The sequence below is a fragment of the Callithrix jacchus genome, chromosome 14 (genome assembly GCF_049354715.1).
Source record: "Callithrix jacchus isolate 240 chromosome 14, calJac240_pri, whole genome shotgun sequence".
In the NCBI taxonomy this organism is placed as follows: domain Eukaryota; kingdom Metazoa; phylum Chordata; class Mammalia; order Primates; family Cebidae; genus Callithrix; species Callithrix jacchus.
Window position 1 is genome coordinate 88,873,308 of NC_133515.1, and position 18,215 is coordinate 88,891,522.

An 18,215-nucleotide genomic window follows, 5' to 3' on the forward strand; every position below is an offset into this window, starting at 1 on the left:
ATTAGGATATGAAAGTGTTATATAAAAATGAATTACTCTCTGATTATCAAGTAGCACAAGTAACATCAGGACTCATGCAATGGAAAGAGGCTGGGCTGAGTATAAACAGGCTAGGCTGTCCTCAACTCACTTGTGTGGCCCTGGGCCAGTCTAGGCCTCAGTTTTCCAAAGCTCCTGCCAGCTCTAAGACTGTGATATTTTGTGGGCTATACCTCCGGTGCAAGAATTCTGGTGTTGGCCACCCTGATCTCTTGGCCCTCCTATCATCTGTGTCCCACACTGCCTTAGATCAAGAATCTCACCGAGGGGAATCAGTCAGTTCCCAACAATGGAAACCTTTGCCCCATCCCTCAGGGATGCTGAAGTGTGCTATTGCATTTTCCTCCCTTCTTAGCCTTTGTTGCCTCCCAGCTTTCAGGGAGGCAGGGGGTCTTCTCAGAAAAATCAATGGCAGATTGACCAGGTAAGCAAACACTGGATTCCCTCCCTCCTAGGGAGGGCTCAATCTAACAGCTTTGCCTTTAATATCTCTCAGGATGTCCCTAACGGTTCCAGGCCCCTGATTCTTTCCATGAGGAAACAGCTCAGCATAACTCGTGCTGGGCTCAAAGAAGTGAATTAAATATTAAACATGTAAGGCCAGAGCCCCTGGTGCAGCAGCACATTCCCAAAACAGACAATGGCATGCAGCTCATCTGCCACTCTCACAGTGGCTGTAGGCTAGGCCCCCCTGTTCCCCAGCCCAGACTCCTGAGAATGAATAAGAAATGGCAATGTTTTGCTCTTCCCAGCAAGCTCATGACTTCCCATGTCCTTCCTTCAACCCCTAGTGTTGAAGGCTCCAGGGGCCTGGAAATGCCTAGAACATTGAGTTGTGGCATCCCCAGCACTGAAATTTAATAGGTCTATGACTGGACAGGCAGGAGCCTCTGTAGTTAGCCCCAATAGGGCCTGGAAAGTCCCAGAGAGGGAGGAAACAGCTCAGGAAGGATGATGAGGTCCTGACATCTCTTGGGGTCATGGGGAACTGGATATTAACTGTGGTAACTCAGGGTGGGGGTTGGTTGGTTTGCTGCTCAGATTAATAAGGCCATAGAATTGTCAGATAGGTAGAGCCTCAGAGATCACCCAGGCCAACCCTCTATTTTACAGAAAGGTAAACTAAGGCCTGAGAAAAGGGAGAAGCAACTTATACCAGGTCACTCAATGAGCTATAAAATAGCTAGGCCAGATTCTTGGTCTCTGGTATAGAGCTTGGTGCTTTTGCCACCCTGTCTCCTATATAATCCCCAAGTCTCCTTCCTAATGATAGCAAGCAATGGCCCCTACATTGTAAGGCCCAGGGACCATTTCCCAGGGAGCAGAATCTGTTCATGGTCCCACTTTGCCCAGCTAAGAACTGAAAGAGGTCCCACTTTGCCCAGCTAAGAACCATGAGGTCTATGGGTTCCAGCTCAGCTCTGCCACTTCATAGGATGGAACCTTGATTATGTCACTTCTCCGAGCCTTAATTCCTTACCTCTGAAATGGGATTTCAGAACTGTGACCCTGGATGGCCAAAGGATCAAATGAGATCATGTATGGATCATGTATGTGGAACATTTTGTAAACTGAAGCACTAACCAAATGATATTATTAAAACAATGTGAGGTTGGAAGATGCTGCAGAGGGAGGAAGCCTCAGGAGAGGAAGATGGGAAGGAATGAGAACCCACATTCACAAGAGGCTGCCTGGGCATCCCACAGACCTGACTGATCCTGAAGCCACCAGCAGGAACTGACCGCAGCAGATCAGACCACCCCAAGCTCACTGGCTTGACAGGCCACCTGTCTGCTCTGCTTCACATGTGCATGTGCACGCACATGTGTGTGTGTGCCTGTGCATGTACCTGGCAGACCGGTATCACAGACATTTGCCTGGCTGCTCCGGGGGCACATTTGGCAGGAGAGCAGTGTGTGGAGCTGAGGGAGGACCTCCACTTCAGGCCAGGTCACAGACTCTCAAGGAGCAGCCTATCAAGTGCCGGGCTCCTCTGGGGCCCTTACCTTGTACTTGGCCGCAAGCAGCTCTGTGGCCTGCTGTTCCCGCCGCAGGTCTTCCAGCATCTTCTCCTTCTCCTCCAGCAGCTTCTGCTTCTCCTCGCTCACCAGGCTGCGGTCATCCTGAATGGCTGCCTTCTCCTCCTCCAGCCGTTCCTTCTGCTCCTGCAGGTAATTCTCCATGTTCTTCTCCAAGGCTGACTCCAGAATGGGCTGGGGCGGGTGGTGGTTGTTGTTGTTGTCATCCTCCTCTTCTGCCACCCAGGCCTCAATCACAGGGCCCTCAGGGTACCCTGGCGGGGCGGACACGGCCTTCTTCCTGCGGCTGCTCTTCCTCCGGGGCCGCTTTCCCAGCATCCCCTTCTTCTCCAGTTGGGCCTTCAGGCGGGCGATCTCCTCTTGGAATTCCCGCAGCAGCGTGTCCTTGGGGTCCTCGTTCACCCGGGGCTTATTCTTGATGTTCTTGGCTCGGTTGGCAAAGCGCAGGGTTGAGAGGCTTTCATCGTAGCTGTGAGAAGCTGGCCCCAGTGTGGCTACCATGATGGTCTTGGCATTCCCCCCCAGGGAGTCCTGGAGCAGCCGGGTCAGCTTGGAGTCCCGGTAGGGAATATGGGTGCTCCTGTTGCCCGCCAGGGCAGCAATTACGTTGCCCAGGGCAGATAATGAGAGGTTGATTTTGGAAGCTTCTTTAGGCCTCTCTCCACCACCACTGCCACCACTGCCTCCACTGCCACCAGTGCCACCTGAGGACGGTGTGGCTGCTCCTCCTGCTGTGTTGGGGCCCGCCTTGTTCTGCCTCTCACTGCCAGCCAGGTCCACTAGGTTGAGCTTGCCCACTCGGATGTGGTCCTGGCCATCAGAGCCACGCTCACTGCACTCCACGGTGATGATGAAGATGGCATGGGAGCGGGAGCTGACCTCGTTCATGTGGGTGCTGCCCACAGCCCGGGTCTGGTTCCCCAGATTCATCACGTGCTCAATCTCCTTGACATTCTTGGTTACGAAGGAGGAGAGGTCCTTGATGTAGACGCCCGTCTCAGGGTTCTCTTTCAGCTCTAGCCTCTTGCCCGGTTCCTTGGAGAGCAGGTCTCGAATCTCTTCCTGGTAGATCTCCAAGTAGGAGGCCCGGACCAGGTATTGCTGGTTCTGGGAGCGGGAGATGTGGGTGAAGATGTGCTCAAAGGCGTTCGGGATGACCCCGCGCAGCTCGGGCTCCACCCAGGTCCCCTGCATGGTATAGGTCTTGCCAGTGCCCGTCTGGCCATAGGCAAACACCGTGCCATTGAAACCCTGGAGCACAGAGTCTATCAGGGGCCTCACGGTTTCGTCATACAGGTCGGCCTGTTTGGAGCTGGCATCATACACGGCGTCAAAGGTGAAGGTCTTGGGCAGCTCCCCCGCGGCAGCACGGGGGTTCCGCAGGGTCACCTGGCCCAGTTTCACGTCCATGGTCAGGATCTGCTCGTGACCAGCAGCCTCCTCCTTCCTGCTGAGGGGGCGGCATCGGGCCACCACCTTGAGGGCCTCGCTGGCCTTGGTCTTACTGGCCATCTTGCCGCTCTGACCTTCCTGCCCCTGAGCCCCTTCGCAGCCTGGGCGGTCCTGCTGTCCTGGGCGGTCCTGCTGTCCTGCTCTCTAGGTTGGGATCAGCGGGGCCAGCCCAGCCCCCAGGCGCCGCTCTTCAATCTGCATGCAGCCTCCTAGGGTGGGGACGCTGGGAGGTGGCCCCGACGCTGCTGCAATCCGGGCCTCCACCGCTCTCGGGTCCTCGCTGCACCGGCTGGGAGGTGAATTAGGCAAAATCCCCCAGCCGCAGCGGGAGCAGCGCCTGCCGAGCGGCCGTGCCCGGAGCCCGCCCCATGCTGGAGCAGAGGGAGCGCTGCCGTAAACAGCTTCGGCAACAATGAGATAAAGGAAGAGGAAAATGGGATGGGGGTGGGCGGCGAGCTGTCTTCTCCTCCTCCCTCTAGGGATCCATAGCGGCGGCTGCTGGTCCTGGGCGGCCGGGGGTCCCGGGCCTCCCGCGGGCAGAGGCTCACCTGGAGTCCTCCCCCCGAGCTGGGGGATCATTCATTGCAGCCAGCGCGGCTGCTGCTGCTGCCTCTGCCTCCGCCTTCCCCGCCGCCGCCACCGGAGAATGAGAGAGAAAAACAGAAGGGGATGGGGCGGAGCAGCGGCGGCGAGAGTGATGTTGCCGCCGCGCTGCGGCCCCAGCTAAGCCTCCCGGCTGGGGTGGGGCAGGGGGCGGGGCCGCGGGGCGGGAGGCGCGAGCCGGGCGCGGCCCGGGTGCGGGGGACAGGGGCGCATCGCCGGCTCCGCACCCCCGCCGACCGCTCCGGGATGACAGGCTCCGGTGCCGACCCAGGTCCTGCGCCCACCAGTCGGGTGCAGCGCAGCCACCGCCCGCCGTCACCCCACCGAACCCGAGCATGCCGGGAGTTGTAGTCCCGCCTTTGTTAACCGGGTTCTTGCAGGTTGCTAAAGCCTTCCGCGGCCCCCCAGTCTGGGAGGCGCCTCCCTCATCGGCATGCCACCCCTCGAATGACGGTTGAGCTTGCACCACCCACGTCTGGTCCCTCCGAGCCGCCATCCTCGGACACCCCCCTGCTTCTGCCTTTCTGCCTGCAAATGGGTGCGCGTCACTCCTCCCAGTCAGGGTGTCGCCAAGGCCTCCTGGAGCCGAACTCCCAAATATTTCTTGACTCTGTCCTTTCCTTCCCCTGCCCTGGTCTACTTCTGGCCTTCCTCTTCTCTCTGCTGGAGCCATCTTCCAGCTGATTCTCTCGCACCTCATGTCCGCACATGCACCCGGGGCCCCCTCGCTGCTCCTCCACCGCCTTCCTTGTGTGAAAGCCTCTCCATCTTCTTACTTCGCAGCCTCACCTCCACTACTCCTCTGTTCCAGACAGCCCTTCCTTCACTTACCCAGCGCCTGCTGAGCCCCAAGCCCCGTTCTAGGCTCTGGGTCTTTCCTGTCCTCAAGGAGTGCACATTCCAGGAACCGTCCTTTGGTTCTTTAACTGGATTTGCTGTGCAGCGTCTTTGTGCTTTTGCCCTTTGGCATTTAGTGTCCTGCCACTTGGGCAGTTCAAGCACCTCCTCCTCCATGAAGCCTTCCCTGAGCAATTTTTTTTTTTTTTTTTTTTTTTTTGTCCTATAGTGAAAGAGACCCAGAATTTGCCTAAGACAAAACCTGGATTCAAGTTCCAGTTTCGATGGCCATCCAACGGGGTGGTTTTGAGCAGTCACTTCCCTTGCTCCAGTCTTAGTTTCCTGATTTATTTTTTTTTAATTGGAGATCAGGAAAAGAAATAATTAATAGCTACTTCATGGAGTGGTTGGGAGGCTCAAATGAAACAATGAATCATGAAGTATTACACCATGAGAAGTCCTTAATACATGCACCTGCTCTGGCTGGGATTGCCTGACAGCTTCTGCTTCCTTCAGTATCCTGGAGAGACCAGGTCAGGGCTTGGTTCCCCTATGGGGTCTTCATCTTTTTTTCCTGTAGGATGCAAATCAAATGTAATTCCACAAGGCCAAGGACCAAGCCAGAGTCCTATCCATGGTCCCCTCTGCAGAGGAGAGTTGAGTCTGTGGACTGAGCCCAAGTTGTCCTTACTCTCCATATGAGATCCAGATCAAGAGGTGCTGTTATCTGAAACCTGGAGGCCGTCCTTCACGGAGGCACCAGAATAGTCTTTCCACAAAACATTTCCAAGCATGTTATCCTCTAGAGGACCCAATTGTTTAGTTTTCCAACTCAATAAAATTTGTCTCCTTAACTCTTCCCCATCCCAGGATTTGAGTAGGAGCTGGACTAGAGGCTTGAGACTTAGCTGAGAGTTTGCCCGGTTCTGAAGTTTCCTGGCCTCCCTCCACACTCTCTCTCCTTGATTAAGCTCCACTGCTTATGATTAACTTGGCTTTTGGACCAATTATTGGGTGGGGTTTTGGCTCTGTAGACTAACCTCTCTTGGGTCTCACATGATTTCTGGATGGAGCCTTTAGTTCTTCAACCATTTTCTGGTTGCATTCGGCTTTGGTTTTCGAATACCCTTTCTCTGCTTGGGCTAATGCATCTGACACTACAGTGCTGGATAAAAGGGGTTCTCACCCTGTTCTCCCCACTTGATGTCACCACCTGGCAGGGCACTTACTCAGATCCTTCTGTGTGGGAGGGAGATTGGAATCCCATTGCTTACAAGATGTGCAATGTCAGGTATATTATTTAATTTCTCTGAACAGCTATTTTCTCAGTGGGATAAGTGAGATAAGCATGCTTACACTGGCCAGGTGTGGTGGCTCAAGCTGTAATCCTAGCCATTCAGTAGGCTGAGGTAGAAGGATCACTTAAGCCCAGGAGTTTGAGGCTGCAGTAAGTGATTATTGTACTACTGCACTCTAGCCTGGGTGACAGAGTGAGAGTCTTGTCTCTGAAAAAAAAAAAAAGAATGCTTACAGGCGGGCTCAGTGGCTCACACCTGTAATCCCAGCACTTTGAAAGGCCAAGGAGGGTGGATCACCTGAGATCGGGAGTTTGAGAATAGTCTGACCAACATGGAGAAACCCATCGCTGCTAAAAATGCAAAAACATTAGCCAGATATGGTAGCAGGAACCTGTAATCCTAGCTACTCGGGAGGCTGAGGCAGGAGAAACACTTGAACCTGGGAAGCAGAGGTTGTGGTGAGCTGAGATTGTGCCATTGCACTCCAACCTGGGCAATAAGAGTGAAACTCTGTCTCAAAAAAAAAAAAAGAATGCTTACCTTACACACCAGGATTAAGTGAAATAATGTATACAAAAACTCCTAGGACATAGCACTCAAGAAATAGCAGTGTTCTTTCCTTTTGTCCTTTGCATTTAAGGCTGTTCACTTCAGCGTCTCCATTTCCACTACTGTCTTTATTTTTACTTCTTACACACTCAAGTCTCCAGCCACTGATTAGCTTAAGTCCCCCAAACACACCCCTATACACTCACTACAACCTATACATCCCAGATTCAAGTGATTCTCTGCCTCAGCCTCCTGAGTAGCTGGCATCACAGGCATCTGCCACCACACCCAGCTAATTTTTTAAAATTGTTTTTTGTATTTTTAGTAGAGACAGGGTTTCACTATGTTGGCCAGGCTGGTCTTGAACTCCACTTTTTTGTGTCTCCTTGTTTTGCTTATGCTGCTCCTCTGCCAGAAATGTCCTAACTTTGTTTTTATTTTAATTAATTTATTTGAGAAGGGGTCCCACTCTGTCACTCAGGCTGGAGTGCAATGGTATGATTATGGCTCACTGCTACCTTAAACGCCTGAGCTCAAGCGATCCTCCTGCCTTAGCATCCCGAATAGCTGGGACTACAGGTGCATGTCATCACATGTATATGTGTGTGTGTGTGTGTGTGCGCGCGCGCACGCGTGTGCGTGTGTGTATGAGATGGAGTCTCGCATTGTCACCAGGGATGGAGTGAAGTGGCTTGATCTTGGTTTACTGCAACCTCTGCCTCCCAGGTTCAAGCAATTTTCCTTGCCTCAGCCTCCCAAAGTGCTGGGATTACAGGCATGAGCCACTGGGCCTGGCCAACTATGGATAGATAGATATATAGATAGATTTTTTTTTTTTTTTTTTGAGATGGAGTCTTACTCTGTAGCCCAGGCTGGAGTGCAGTGGTGTGATCTCAGCTCACTACAACCTATACATCCCAGATTCAAGTGATTCTCTGCCTCAGCCTCCTGAGTAGCTGGCATCACAGGCATCTGCCACCACACCCAGCTAATTTTTTTAAATTGTTTTTTGTATTTTTAGTAGAGACGGGGTTTCACTATGTTGGCCAGGCTGGTCTTGAACTCCTGACCTCATGATCTGCCCATCTCGGCCTCCCAAAGCACTGGGATTTCAGGCGTGATCCACTGCACCTGGCCCAGCAATATTTTTTTTTTAATTAGCCATGTCTCACTATGTTGCCCAGGTTGGTCTCAAACCCCTGGACTCAAGTGATTCTCCTACCTTGATCTCCCAAAGTGCTAGGAGTATAAACGTGAGCCACCACATTCAGTCTTCCTAACTTTGTCTGTTTCTGTCTACATAGCCTTAGCTTTTATTCATTCCACTGCTCAATCTCATATGGCTGGCTCAGAGTGGTGGCTCACGCCTGTAATCCCAGGACTTCGGGAGGCAGAGGTGGAAGAACATTTTAGGCCAGGATTTTGAGACCAGCCCTGTCTCAATTAAACAAACAAATTTACATGGCTTCTCCTCTAACCATGCAATAGTGACCTCTCTTACCAAGGACATCAGCAAGTTTCAGTGCTACCCTGTAGTGTCATAAGCTTATGGCTTCCATTATTGTCTATATGGTTTCTAGATTTGTATCTCCAGTCCAGACCTCTCTTCTGAGTTCCAAACCTCTATATCTGACTCTGTAATGGACAGAGCCACTTGGGTGGCTCTCCAGGTATCTGAAATTCTACTTGTTCACACTGAACTCATTATTCTACCCTCCAAACATGATGCCTAGCTTTGTAAATAGCACTTCCTTCACTCTCAATGTATCCACTCAAATACAAAATTCTGCCAAATCCAATTCCTGCATATTCTCAGATTTATCCATTTGTTTTCTACTTCCGTAGCTGCTATCATGACCAGCCTATTCTCTGACTTGGCCTCCCAGAGTAGCCCCCAATCTGGTCTCTCTGAATGGAGAGATTCAGAGTCTGCTCTTACCCCTATGTATTCATTCTCTTGTTTGTTTTTATTATTTTGTTATTATTATTTTTACCCATATGTATTCATTCTTTAGAAAGTAATCTTTTAGGCCAGGCACAGTGGCTCATGCCTATAATCCCAGCACTCTGGGAGGCTGAGGTGTGCAGATCACCTGAGGTCAGGAGCTCAAGACCAGCCTGGCCAATGTGGTGAAACCCCATCTCTACTACAAATACAAAAATTAATCTTGTCTCTACTAAAAATAAAAAAATAGCTGTATTACCAGCTACTGTAATACCAGCTACTCAGGAGACTGAGGCAGGAGAATCACTTGAACCTGGGAGGCAGAGGTTGCAGAAAGCTGAGATCGGGCCACTGCACTCCAGCCTGGGCAGACAAAAAAAGAAAGAAAGTAATCTTTGAAAAACATCTATCTGGCCTGGCACTGTGGCTCATGCCTGTAATCCCAGCATTTTGGGAGGCTGGCAGGAAGATCACTTGAGGCTAAGAGTTCAAGACCAACCTGGGCAACATAGTAAGACCCTATTTCTACAAACAAACAAAAAAAAAAAAACTTTTAAATAGTTAGATGTGATGGTGCATGCCTATAGTCCTAGCTACTTGGGAGGCTGAGGCAGGAGAACCCCTAAAGCCCAGGAATTCAGGGATGCAGTGAACCTTGATCACACCACTGCACTCCAGCCTGGGCAACAGAGCAAGACCCTGTCTCTAAAAATAAATTAAGTTTAAAAATCGGCCAGGCACTAAGGTAATCCCAGCACTTTGAGATGCCAAGACAGGTGGATCACCCTGAAGTCAGGAGTTCAAGATCAGTGTGGCCAACACGGAGAAGCCTCATCTCTACTAAACATACAAAAAATTAGCTGGGCATGGTGGGGGGCACCCATAATCCCAGTTACTCAGGAGGCTGAGGCAGGAGAATCCCTTGAACTTGGGAGGCAGACATTGTAGTAAGCCAAGATCGCACCACTGCAATCCAGCCTGGGAGTCAGAGCGAAACTGTCTCAAAAAAAAAAGGAAAACTAAAAACACCTATTTGATCGTGTCACCCCATGCTTGAAAGCTCGCAATGCTTCTCACTGATTTTTTTTTTTTTTTTTTTTTTTTTGAGGCGAAGTTTCGCTCTTGTTACCCAGGCTGGAGTGCAATGGTGCGATCTCGGCTCACCGCAACCTCCGCCTCCTGGGTTCAGGCAATTCTCCTGCCTCAGCCTCCTGAGTACCTGGTATTACAGGCACGCGCCACCATGCCCAGCTAATTTTTTGTATCTATAGTAGAGACGGGGTTTCACCATGTTGACCAGGATGGTCTCAATATCTTGACCTCGTGATCCACCCGCCGTCGACCTCCCAAAGTGCTGGGATTACAGGCTTGAGCCACCACGCCCGGCCTGATTTTTTTTTTTTTTTAGATAGAGTCTTGTTCTTTAGCCAGGCTGGAGTACAGTGGCACAATATTGGCTCACTGCAACCCCCGCCTCCCAGGTTCAAGCAGTTCTCCTGCCTCAGTCCCTAGCACTGCAGTAAGTCACCATACCCAGCTAATTTTTGTATTTTTAGTAGAGACTGGGTTTCACCAGGTTGGCCAGGATGGTCTCAATCTCCTGACCTCATGATCCGCCCGCCTCGGCATCCCAAAGTGCTGGGATTACAGGCATGAGCCACCGTGCCCAGGCTGCTTCTCATGGATCTTAAGGTAAAGTCTACATCGTTAATCCAGTCCGAAATGCCCTGCACAATACGGTACCTGCCCACATCTCCTGTCACATCACATGCCACTCTCCATCTTGCTCCCCGTACTCTAGTTACAATGAGCTTCTTCAGCTCCCTTCCAACCTCCTATCACAGGGCCTTTACACATTGTGTCTCTGCTTCTAGAATATTTATCCTCACCATCTTTGCCTAGATACCTCCTCTTCACCTTTCAGATTTCGGCTTGAATGTCCCTTCCTGAGTATACTTTTCTTGATTTCCCCACCTAGCTTATATCCCTCTGTAATAGGTTCTCATCATTCCTGGTACTTTCCTCCATAGAAATTAGTATGAGTGTAATTAAATCATAATTTGTCCACCTCCCCTGTTCTGCAAAGTCATAACATGTCTGCTTCATTCATTTTTGTGATTACAGTGACTACTGCAGCTTCCAGCACATAGTATGTGCTCAAATAAATATTTTTCCTTTCTTTGAGATGGAGTTTCACTCTTGTTACCCAGGCTGGAGTGCAACCTCTGCCTCCTGGGTTCAAGCGGTTCTCCCGCCTCAGCCTCCCAAGTAACTGGGATTACAGGCATGTGCCACCACACCTGGCTAATTTTTGTATTTTTAGTAGAGACGGGGTTTCTCCATGTTGGTCAAGCTGGTCTCAAACTCCTGACCTCAGGTGATCTGCTCGCCTCGGCCTCCCAAAGTGAAATATTGTTTCAAATAAATAAAATAAAGTCCAGGCTGGGCACGGCTCAAGCCTGTAATCCCAGCACTTTGGGAGGCCAAGGTGGGTAGATCACGAGGTCAAGAGATCGAGACCATCCAGGTCAACATGGTGAAACCCCGTCTCTACTAAAAATACAAAAAATTAGCTGGACATGGTCGCACATGTGTGTAATCCCAGCTACCCAGGAGGCTGAGGCAGAAGAATTGCCTGAACCCAGGAGGCAGAGGTTGCGGTGAGCCGAGATCACGTTATTGCGCTCCAGCCTGGGTAACAAGAGCAAAACTTCATCTCAAAAAAAGAAAAAAAAAAAAAGTCCCATATGAGCATCACCTCTTCTGGGAAGAATTACTCGACTCCTCTGACTGTACCAGAATTAACTTTCCTTTTGGCCAGGTGCTATGGCTCAGCCTGTAATCTCAGCACTTTGGGAGGTTGAGTCTGGTGGATCGCTTAAGCACTGAAGTTCAAGACCAGCCTGGGCAACATCCTGAAACCCCCATTTAAAAAAAAAATTAATTAATTTGTAAAAAAGAAAAAAAAATTTCCTCTCTTCATGATGCTATAGCTCACTGTTTAGCTAGACTCCTAGTACTCATCACAGTTGACTTGCACTGTGGGTAACAGAGTCTATCTCTCACCAGAAAGTGTGACTCCTGAAGACAAGAGCTGTGTTTTGTTTGTTTGTTTGTTTGCTGTTTGTTTTTTTTAAATAGAGACGGAGTTTCACCATGTTGGCCAGGATGGTCTCAATCTCTTGACCTGGAGATCTACCCACCTCGGCCTCCCAAAGTGCTGGGATTACAGGCGTGAGCCACTGCACCCAGCTAAGAGCTGTGGTTTTTGTCTTTGTGTCTCCTTTTCCCATACCTAACACAGTACTAGCTACATTTAAGATAGTTAATATTTGGCCGAGGGCTGTAGCTCATGCCTGTAAACTCAGCACTTTGGGAGGCCAAGGCCAGTGGATTGCTTGAGCTCAGGGGTTTGAGACCAGCCTGGCCAACATGGAGAAACCTTATCTCTACAAAAAATACAAAAATTGGCCAGATGCAGTGGGTCACGCCTGTAATCCCAACACTTTGGGAGGCCAAAGTGGGCAGATTGCTTGAGGTCAGGGGTTCGAGACCTGCCTGGCCAACATGGTCAAACCCTGTCTCTACCAAAAATACAGAAATTAGTTGGGTGTGGTGGTATGTGCCTATAGTCCCAGCTACTTGGGAGGCTGAGGCAGGAGAATTGCTTGAACCTGGGAGGCAGATGTTGCAATGAGCTGAGATTATGTCCCTGCACTCCAGCCTGGGCAATGGAGCAAGACTCCATCTCAAAAAAAAAAAAAAAAAAGGTTATCTTTCCACAGGGAATTCTCATTCCACCATCTTCTTCCAGTGTGGTCCCAGGAACAGCTATGGTGAGATTATACAAAGAAGACAGAGTTCACTCTTTGGTAATCCTGGGGTCTACAAATGTTCAAATGCAAGTAATTCAGGTTTGGATCGACCCTACACAAACCAAGTTCTGGCTGGGCATGATGGCTCACACCTGTAATCTAGCACTTTGGGAGGCTGAGGCAAAAAGATCCCTGAGATCGGGAGTTCAAGACCACCTTGGCCAACATGGTGAAATCCCGTCTCTACTAAAAATACAAAAATTAGTCGGGCATAGTGGCAGAAGCCTGTAATCCCAGCTACTTGGAAAGCTGAGGCAGGAGAATCACTTGAACCTGGGAGGTAGGGGTTGCAGTGAACTCTGAAATTAAGCCACTGTACTCCAGCCTGGGTGACAGAGCAAGACTGTCTCAAAAACAAAAAACAAAAAATAACCAAACCAAGTTTTGCCAGCAGAGGGAGATATGACTATGTGACAAAATTACTGGATGAACTCCAATTTCTGGGCTATCAATCATTAAGTGATTACCTAACTACATGAGTTATTACCTAACTATTGGAGTCTCCCAAGCTTGATTTATCATTGCTCCTCTTTCCCCTGCAGCTTCCTGTCTACAGTCTCTGTTGTAATTGCTGGTGAACGGGATTTGTCAACCTAAATAAAGAAATAATAGAAAAATCTGAAAATGAAGACTCTGGATGTTATAAAAAGAACAGTTCATAGCTGTTCCCCTTTACTGAGAGCCTAATGGGTGGGTCACAGATGTTTTATCTAATCTTCACATTCACTCAGCTGGCAAGTGGCTGCACTGGAACTTGAGCCTCATTCCTCCTGCTGGGAAGCCAGTGTTTTCCCACCACCCTCTCCTGAGTCCTGAGCCTCAGCCCTCAATCCACCTCTATCTGGTCTAACTCCACCTTCCCCTTTCAACAACCCAGTTGAAAAAAAAATCTTTTCAGTAAAGACCTGCCTCCTCCAGACCTAGGGGCCTCTTCCTTTCCTTACCTTCTGTGGCAATTTGTATGCTGTGCAATTAACATCTGCTTTTTAAAATGGTGCTGCCCATCCATCTATGAATATATTCTGTCTCCCCAACTTGGATTCTTCTAATTTGCTATACATAAGTTTCTTGTTCCAAAAGTAATTTAAGAGCATTTTCAAAAGAGTTTTGACCAAATTGTATATAGAATTGTCTCAATTTTGTTTTAAAGCATCGTACATGTTGTTGACTCCTCTTCCTCTTACCCTAAATGCAATTCATCAACAAATTCTATCCCTGTTCTACTTAGAAAATCTGTTGGTCCTGAGTCCAAAACTCTCCATGCTACCACCACTACCCTCTTAGTCCATGCCACCTACATCTTTCACCAGGACGCTGCAGTAGTATTTTAACAGGAACCCCTGGTTCCACCCTTATCCTCCTACTCTCCCTCCGAGACAGAACAGCCAGAGTCTTTCTTCAGAACTAAACATCAAATCGTTCTACCTCCTCCTCTCAATTCTCCAATGATGTCTCATTATTCTCAGAATAAAATCTAGGCCAGGTGCATTCACTCACGCTTGTAATCCCAGCACTTTGGGAGGCCGAGGCAGGCAGATCACCTGAGGTCAGGAGTTTAAGACCAGCCTGGGCAACATGGCAAAACCCCATCTGTACTACAAATATAAAAATTAGCTCAGCATGCTGGCGGACACCTGTAATCCCAGCTAGGCAGGAGGCTGAGGCAGGTGAATCTCTTGAACCCGAGAGGCAGAGGTTGCAGTGAGCCGAGATTGCACCACTGTACTCCAGCCTGGGCAGCAGAGAGAGACTCCATCTCAAAAAAAGGAATGAAATCCAAAGTCCTTGGCGGGGCACATACACCTTACTCAATCAAGCGCCTGGGCACTTCTCCTGTTTCATGTGCTCCTGTTCCCTCCTTCCTCACTCTGATCCAACAACACTGGCCTCCCTGTTGCTCAGTCCCGCCAGGCACCTTCAGGCTTGAGGGCCTGCACGCTTGCTCTTTCCTCTGCCTGCAAGCTTTCCCTCCCAGCACCGAGCCGGCTTCCCTCCCTCCCTTCATTCAGTTGCATTTGCAAATATTTGTCACCTCCTCGGAAAGGCCCCGCCCCGCACACGGAGTTTCGCTCTTGTTACCCAGGTGGAGTGCAATGGCGCGTTCTCCGCTCACCGCAACCTCCGTCTCCTGGGTTCAGGCAATTCTTCTGCCTCAGCCTCCTGAGTAGCTGGGATTACAGGCACGTGCCACCATGCCCCGCTAATTTTTTGTATTTTTAGTAGAGACGGGGTTTCACCATGTTGACCAGGATGGTCTCGATCTGTTGACCTCGTGATCCACCCGCCTCGGCCTCCCAAAGTGCTGGGATTACAGGCTTGAGCCACCGCGCCCAGCCAGAAAAGCTTTTTTGACCGTGCTTTCTAAAATACTTCTTCATCACTCCTTGTATCCTTACTCCGCTTTGTTTTTCTTCACAGCACTTACCACAATAAGACATTCTAGATATTTCTTTATCTGTTTATGTTTTCTTCTTCCCATTAATGTGCAATGAGATAATTTCTCCCAGTGCCTAGAAATATGTCTAGTTCATGATAGGCCCCAAGAGATATTCACTTAATGAATAAATGATGAATGACGCTATTAATAGTCTTCACAACCATCTTTTTTTCTTTTCTTTTCTTTCTTTCTTTTTTTTTTTGAGACAGGGTCTTACTCTGTCACCCAGACTAGAGTGCAGTGGTACAACCACATCTCACTGCAGCCTCAACCTCCTGGGCTCAAGTGATCCTCCCACCTCAGCCTCTCGAGTAGCTGGTACTAAGTGCCACTGCACTCAGCTAATTTTTTTATTTTTTATTTTTTGTAGAGACGGGGTTTCACTATGTTGCTCAGGCTGGTCTCAAACTCTTGGACTCAAGCAATTCACCATCCTCAACTTCTCAAAGTGTTGGGATTACAGGTGTGAGCCACCATGCCCAGCCACAACCATCATTTAGAATGGTTGCTGAACTTAATGTAAATTATTTTTTATTGTGAAGTATTAAGTTGAATCATATGAATGCTCATTTTGTAGGTTAAAAATGACCGCCCACTGACTTCTGGCCAGATCCCCAGACATCCGCTGAGTGACCCTTACAAGTCCTTCCTGATCCTGCGTGGATTAGGCGCCGCTATTGCCGCTCATGTTGAATCCAGAACCGCAGCCAGACATGGAACTGGAGGATGAGTGAAGGAATCTGACTGAATCCAGAGATCCTAAGGAGGAGGAAGAGGAAGAGGAGGAATGAGTGTTTCTACCTCAGGATCCCCTAACAACAGTGAGAGAGCAATACGAGCAGTTGGGGGAATGTGTAAAGGCCCAGGAGTGGCTAGAGCTCTGTGATGAGCTTGTATCCTCTTGATCACACACAGAAGAGGATTACATGGAGGAGCTCTTTGACTTCTTACATCAAGGGACATTGCATGAGCCACAAATTCTTTAACAACTTGAAATAAATGTGTGGACTTATTCTTCACCCCAGCCTCCATCACTTGGGCATCAGGATATTTTGATGGTTTTGGGTATGCCATTTGCTTCTTATTTGTGTGACCGTAAGCTCACATGAACCACCTCTCCTCTTTTTTTTTTTTTTTTGAAACAAAGTCTCACTCTGTCACCCAGGCTGGAGTGCAGTGGTATGATCTTGGTTCACTGCAACCTCTGACTCCCGGGTTCAAGTGATTCTCCTGCCTCAGTCTCCCAAGTAGCTGGGATTACAGGTGCCTGCCACCCCACACTTGGCTTTTTTTTTTTTTTTTTTTTTTCGGTGGAGATGGGCTTTTACCATGTTGAACAGGCTGGTTTCAAACTCCTGACCTCAGGTGATCTACCCGCTTTGGCCTCCCAAAGTCCTGGGATTACAGGCATGAGCCACCACACTAAGCCAATAGCTAGAATTTCTTAATTTTAATGTAGACATATTTGTCAATTATCAATTTTTTTAGGTCATTTATTTTCCTTCTAGTCCTGGGTTCAGTACATAGATGGCTTCTCTTCACCCTTTGGGTTGACAGTTTTCTCCAGGTTGCTGCTTATGTTATGATAAAGCTCAGCACACAAGGCCCTCAGGTCCAGCACCACGGCCCTGAGCTCCCCATAGGCTGCCTCATCGCTCGTGCACCAAGGCTTGGTAATCCAGCACAGGAGTCTCCTTGGAGGCGTTGGCCACAGCATCCCCACATTCTGAGAAGTATTTGGAAATGGTTATCTGGAAAGCTTCCTCTTTGGTCTTGATGGCATTCACCCTCTCCAGCACCTTCTCCTGGATTGCTACCCCAAAATCATTTCCATCATCAATCTTGGCGATCAGGTGCTGGATCCATGTGATCACCAGAGTGCCTTTCTCTTTGAGAGTCCAGACTTCTGCCTTAACCAGGGCAAGCAGGTACAGGACCTTTTCATTCCCAGGGAAAAATCCACATGTAGGGACTTCTTTCTTCTCCTGCTTATCTGTTTCCATCTCATCATCCTTGGATGGAGGATCTGGGATGGAGATGTCCAGTGGGGCCCAGAGGAAAGTCAGGTCAGCCACATTGAGGGAGTCCTCTTGCAAGAGCTGATTCAGGTATATGATTTTCTGTGGCAAGAATCTGTAGAGGAATTCCTCAACCTCCTGGAAAAGATTCTGCCTGAAGACCTCCACCTGTTTGCAGGCCTCCCCGCTCAGGTACACCCCACACAGCTTGGCCATGCTGCTACAAGTCACTAGATCTTGTCTCCATTTATCAATCTTTTACTTGGCTTGGCACTTTTTGGGTTTGCTTAAAAACTCTTCGTCTACCCCAAAAGTCACAAAGATATTCTTGTGTATTGTTTTCTTTTTTTATTTTATTTTTTTCCTTTCTTTCTTCTTTTTTTTTTTTTTTGAGGCAGAGTCTCACTCTGTCACCCAGGCTGGAGTGCAGTGATGCAGTCTTGGCTCACTGCAACCACCACCTCACAGGTTCAAGTGATTCTCCTGCCTCAGCCTCCCTAAGTAGCTGGGTCTATAGACACATGCCACCACACCTGGCTGATTTATGTATTTTTAGTAGAGATGGGGGTTTACCATGTTGGCCAGGCTAGTCTCAAAACTCCTGACTTCAGGTGATCTTCCTGCCTTGGCTTCCAAAGGGCTGGGATTACAGGCGTCAACTACCACGCTCACCCTTCCTTCCCTCCTTTCTTCCTTCTCTCTCTTTTTTTCCTTTCTGTCCCTCTCTCTCTCTCTCTTTCTTTTTCTGAGACAGGGTCTTATTCTGTCAAACAGGCTGCGTGCAGTGGTGTGATCACAGCTCACTGCAGTCTCAACCTCCTGGATTCAAGTAATCCTCCTACCTCAACCTTCTGAGTAGCTGAGACTACAGGTGGGTGCCACCATGCCTGGCTAATTTTTGTATTTTTTGTAGAGATGGGGTTTTGCTATGCTGCCTAGGATGGTCTCAAGTGATCTTCCCAACTTGGCCTCCCAAAGTGCTGGGATTACAGGCATGAGCCACTGTGCCCAGCCAGTTTTATTGCTTTGAATGGCTACTTAACTTTATACTTCACTTCATAATTTATTTCATATCATTCTCTCTATTGCACATTTAGGCTGTCTCTGATTTTTTTAAACCATT

The 18,215-nt window shown here is 49.1% G+C and overlaps 1 protein-coding gene and 2 pseudogenes across 1 annotated transcript in view; 1 reads left to right on the forward strand and 2 right to left on the reverse strand.

Moving 5' to 3' along the window:
* KIF3C (kinesin family member 3C) overlaps window positions 1-4,418 on the reverse strand; it is a 48,906-nt gene extending 44,488 nt beyond the window's left edge. The window contains exon 1 of the mRNA XM_035272960.3: window positions 2,046-4,418. Within this exon, the coding sequence (XP_035128851.2) occupies window positions 2,046-3,590 (1,545 nt within the window). The 5' untranslated portion in view covers window positions 3,591-4,418. The remainder of the gene's footprint in view (window positions 1-2,045) is intronic.
* Window positions 4,419-15,655: 11,237 nt separating this feature from the next.
* On the forward strand, window positions 15,656-16,073 carry LOC100392369 (cytochrome b-c1 complex subunit 6, mitochondrial pseudogene; annotated as a pseudogene).
* A 495-nt stretch (window positions 16,074-16,568) lies between these two features.
* LOC100392003 (proteasome activator complex subunit 2 pseudogene) lies at window positions 16,569-17,308 on the reverse strand (annotated as a pseudogene).
* Between the last annotated feature and the right edge of the window lie 907 nt (window positions 17,309-18,215).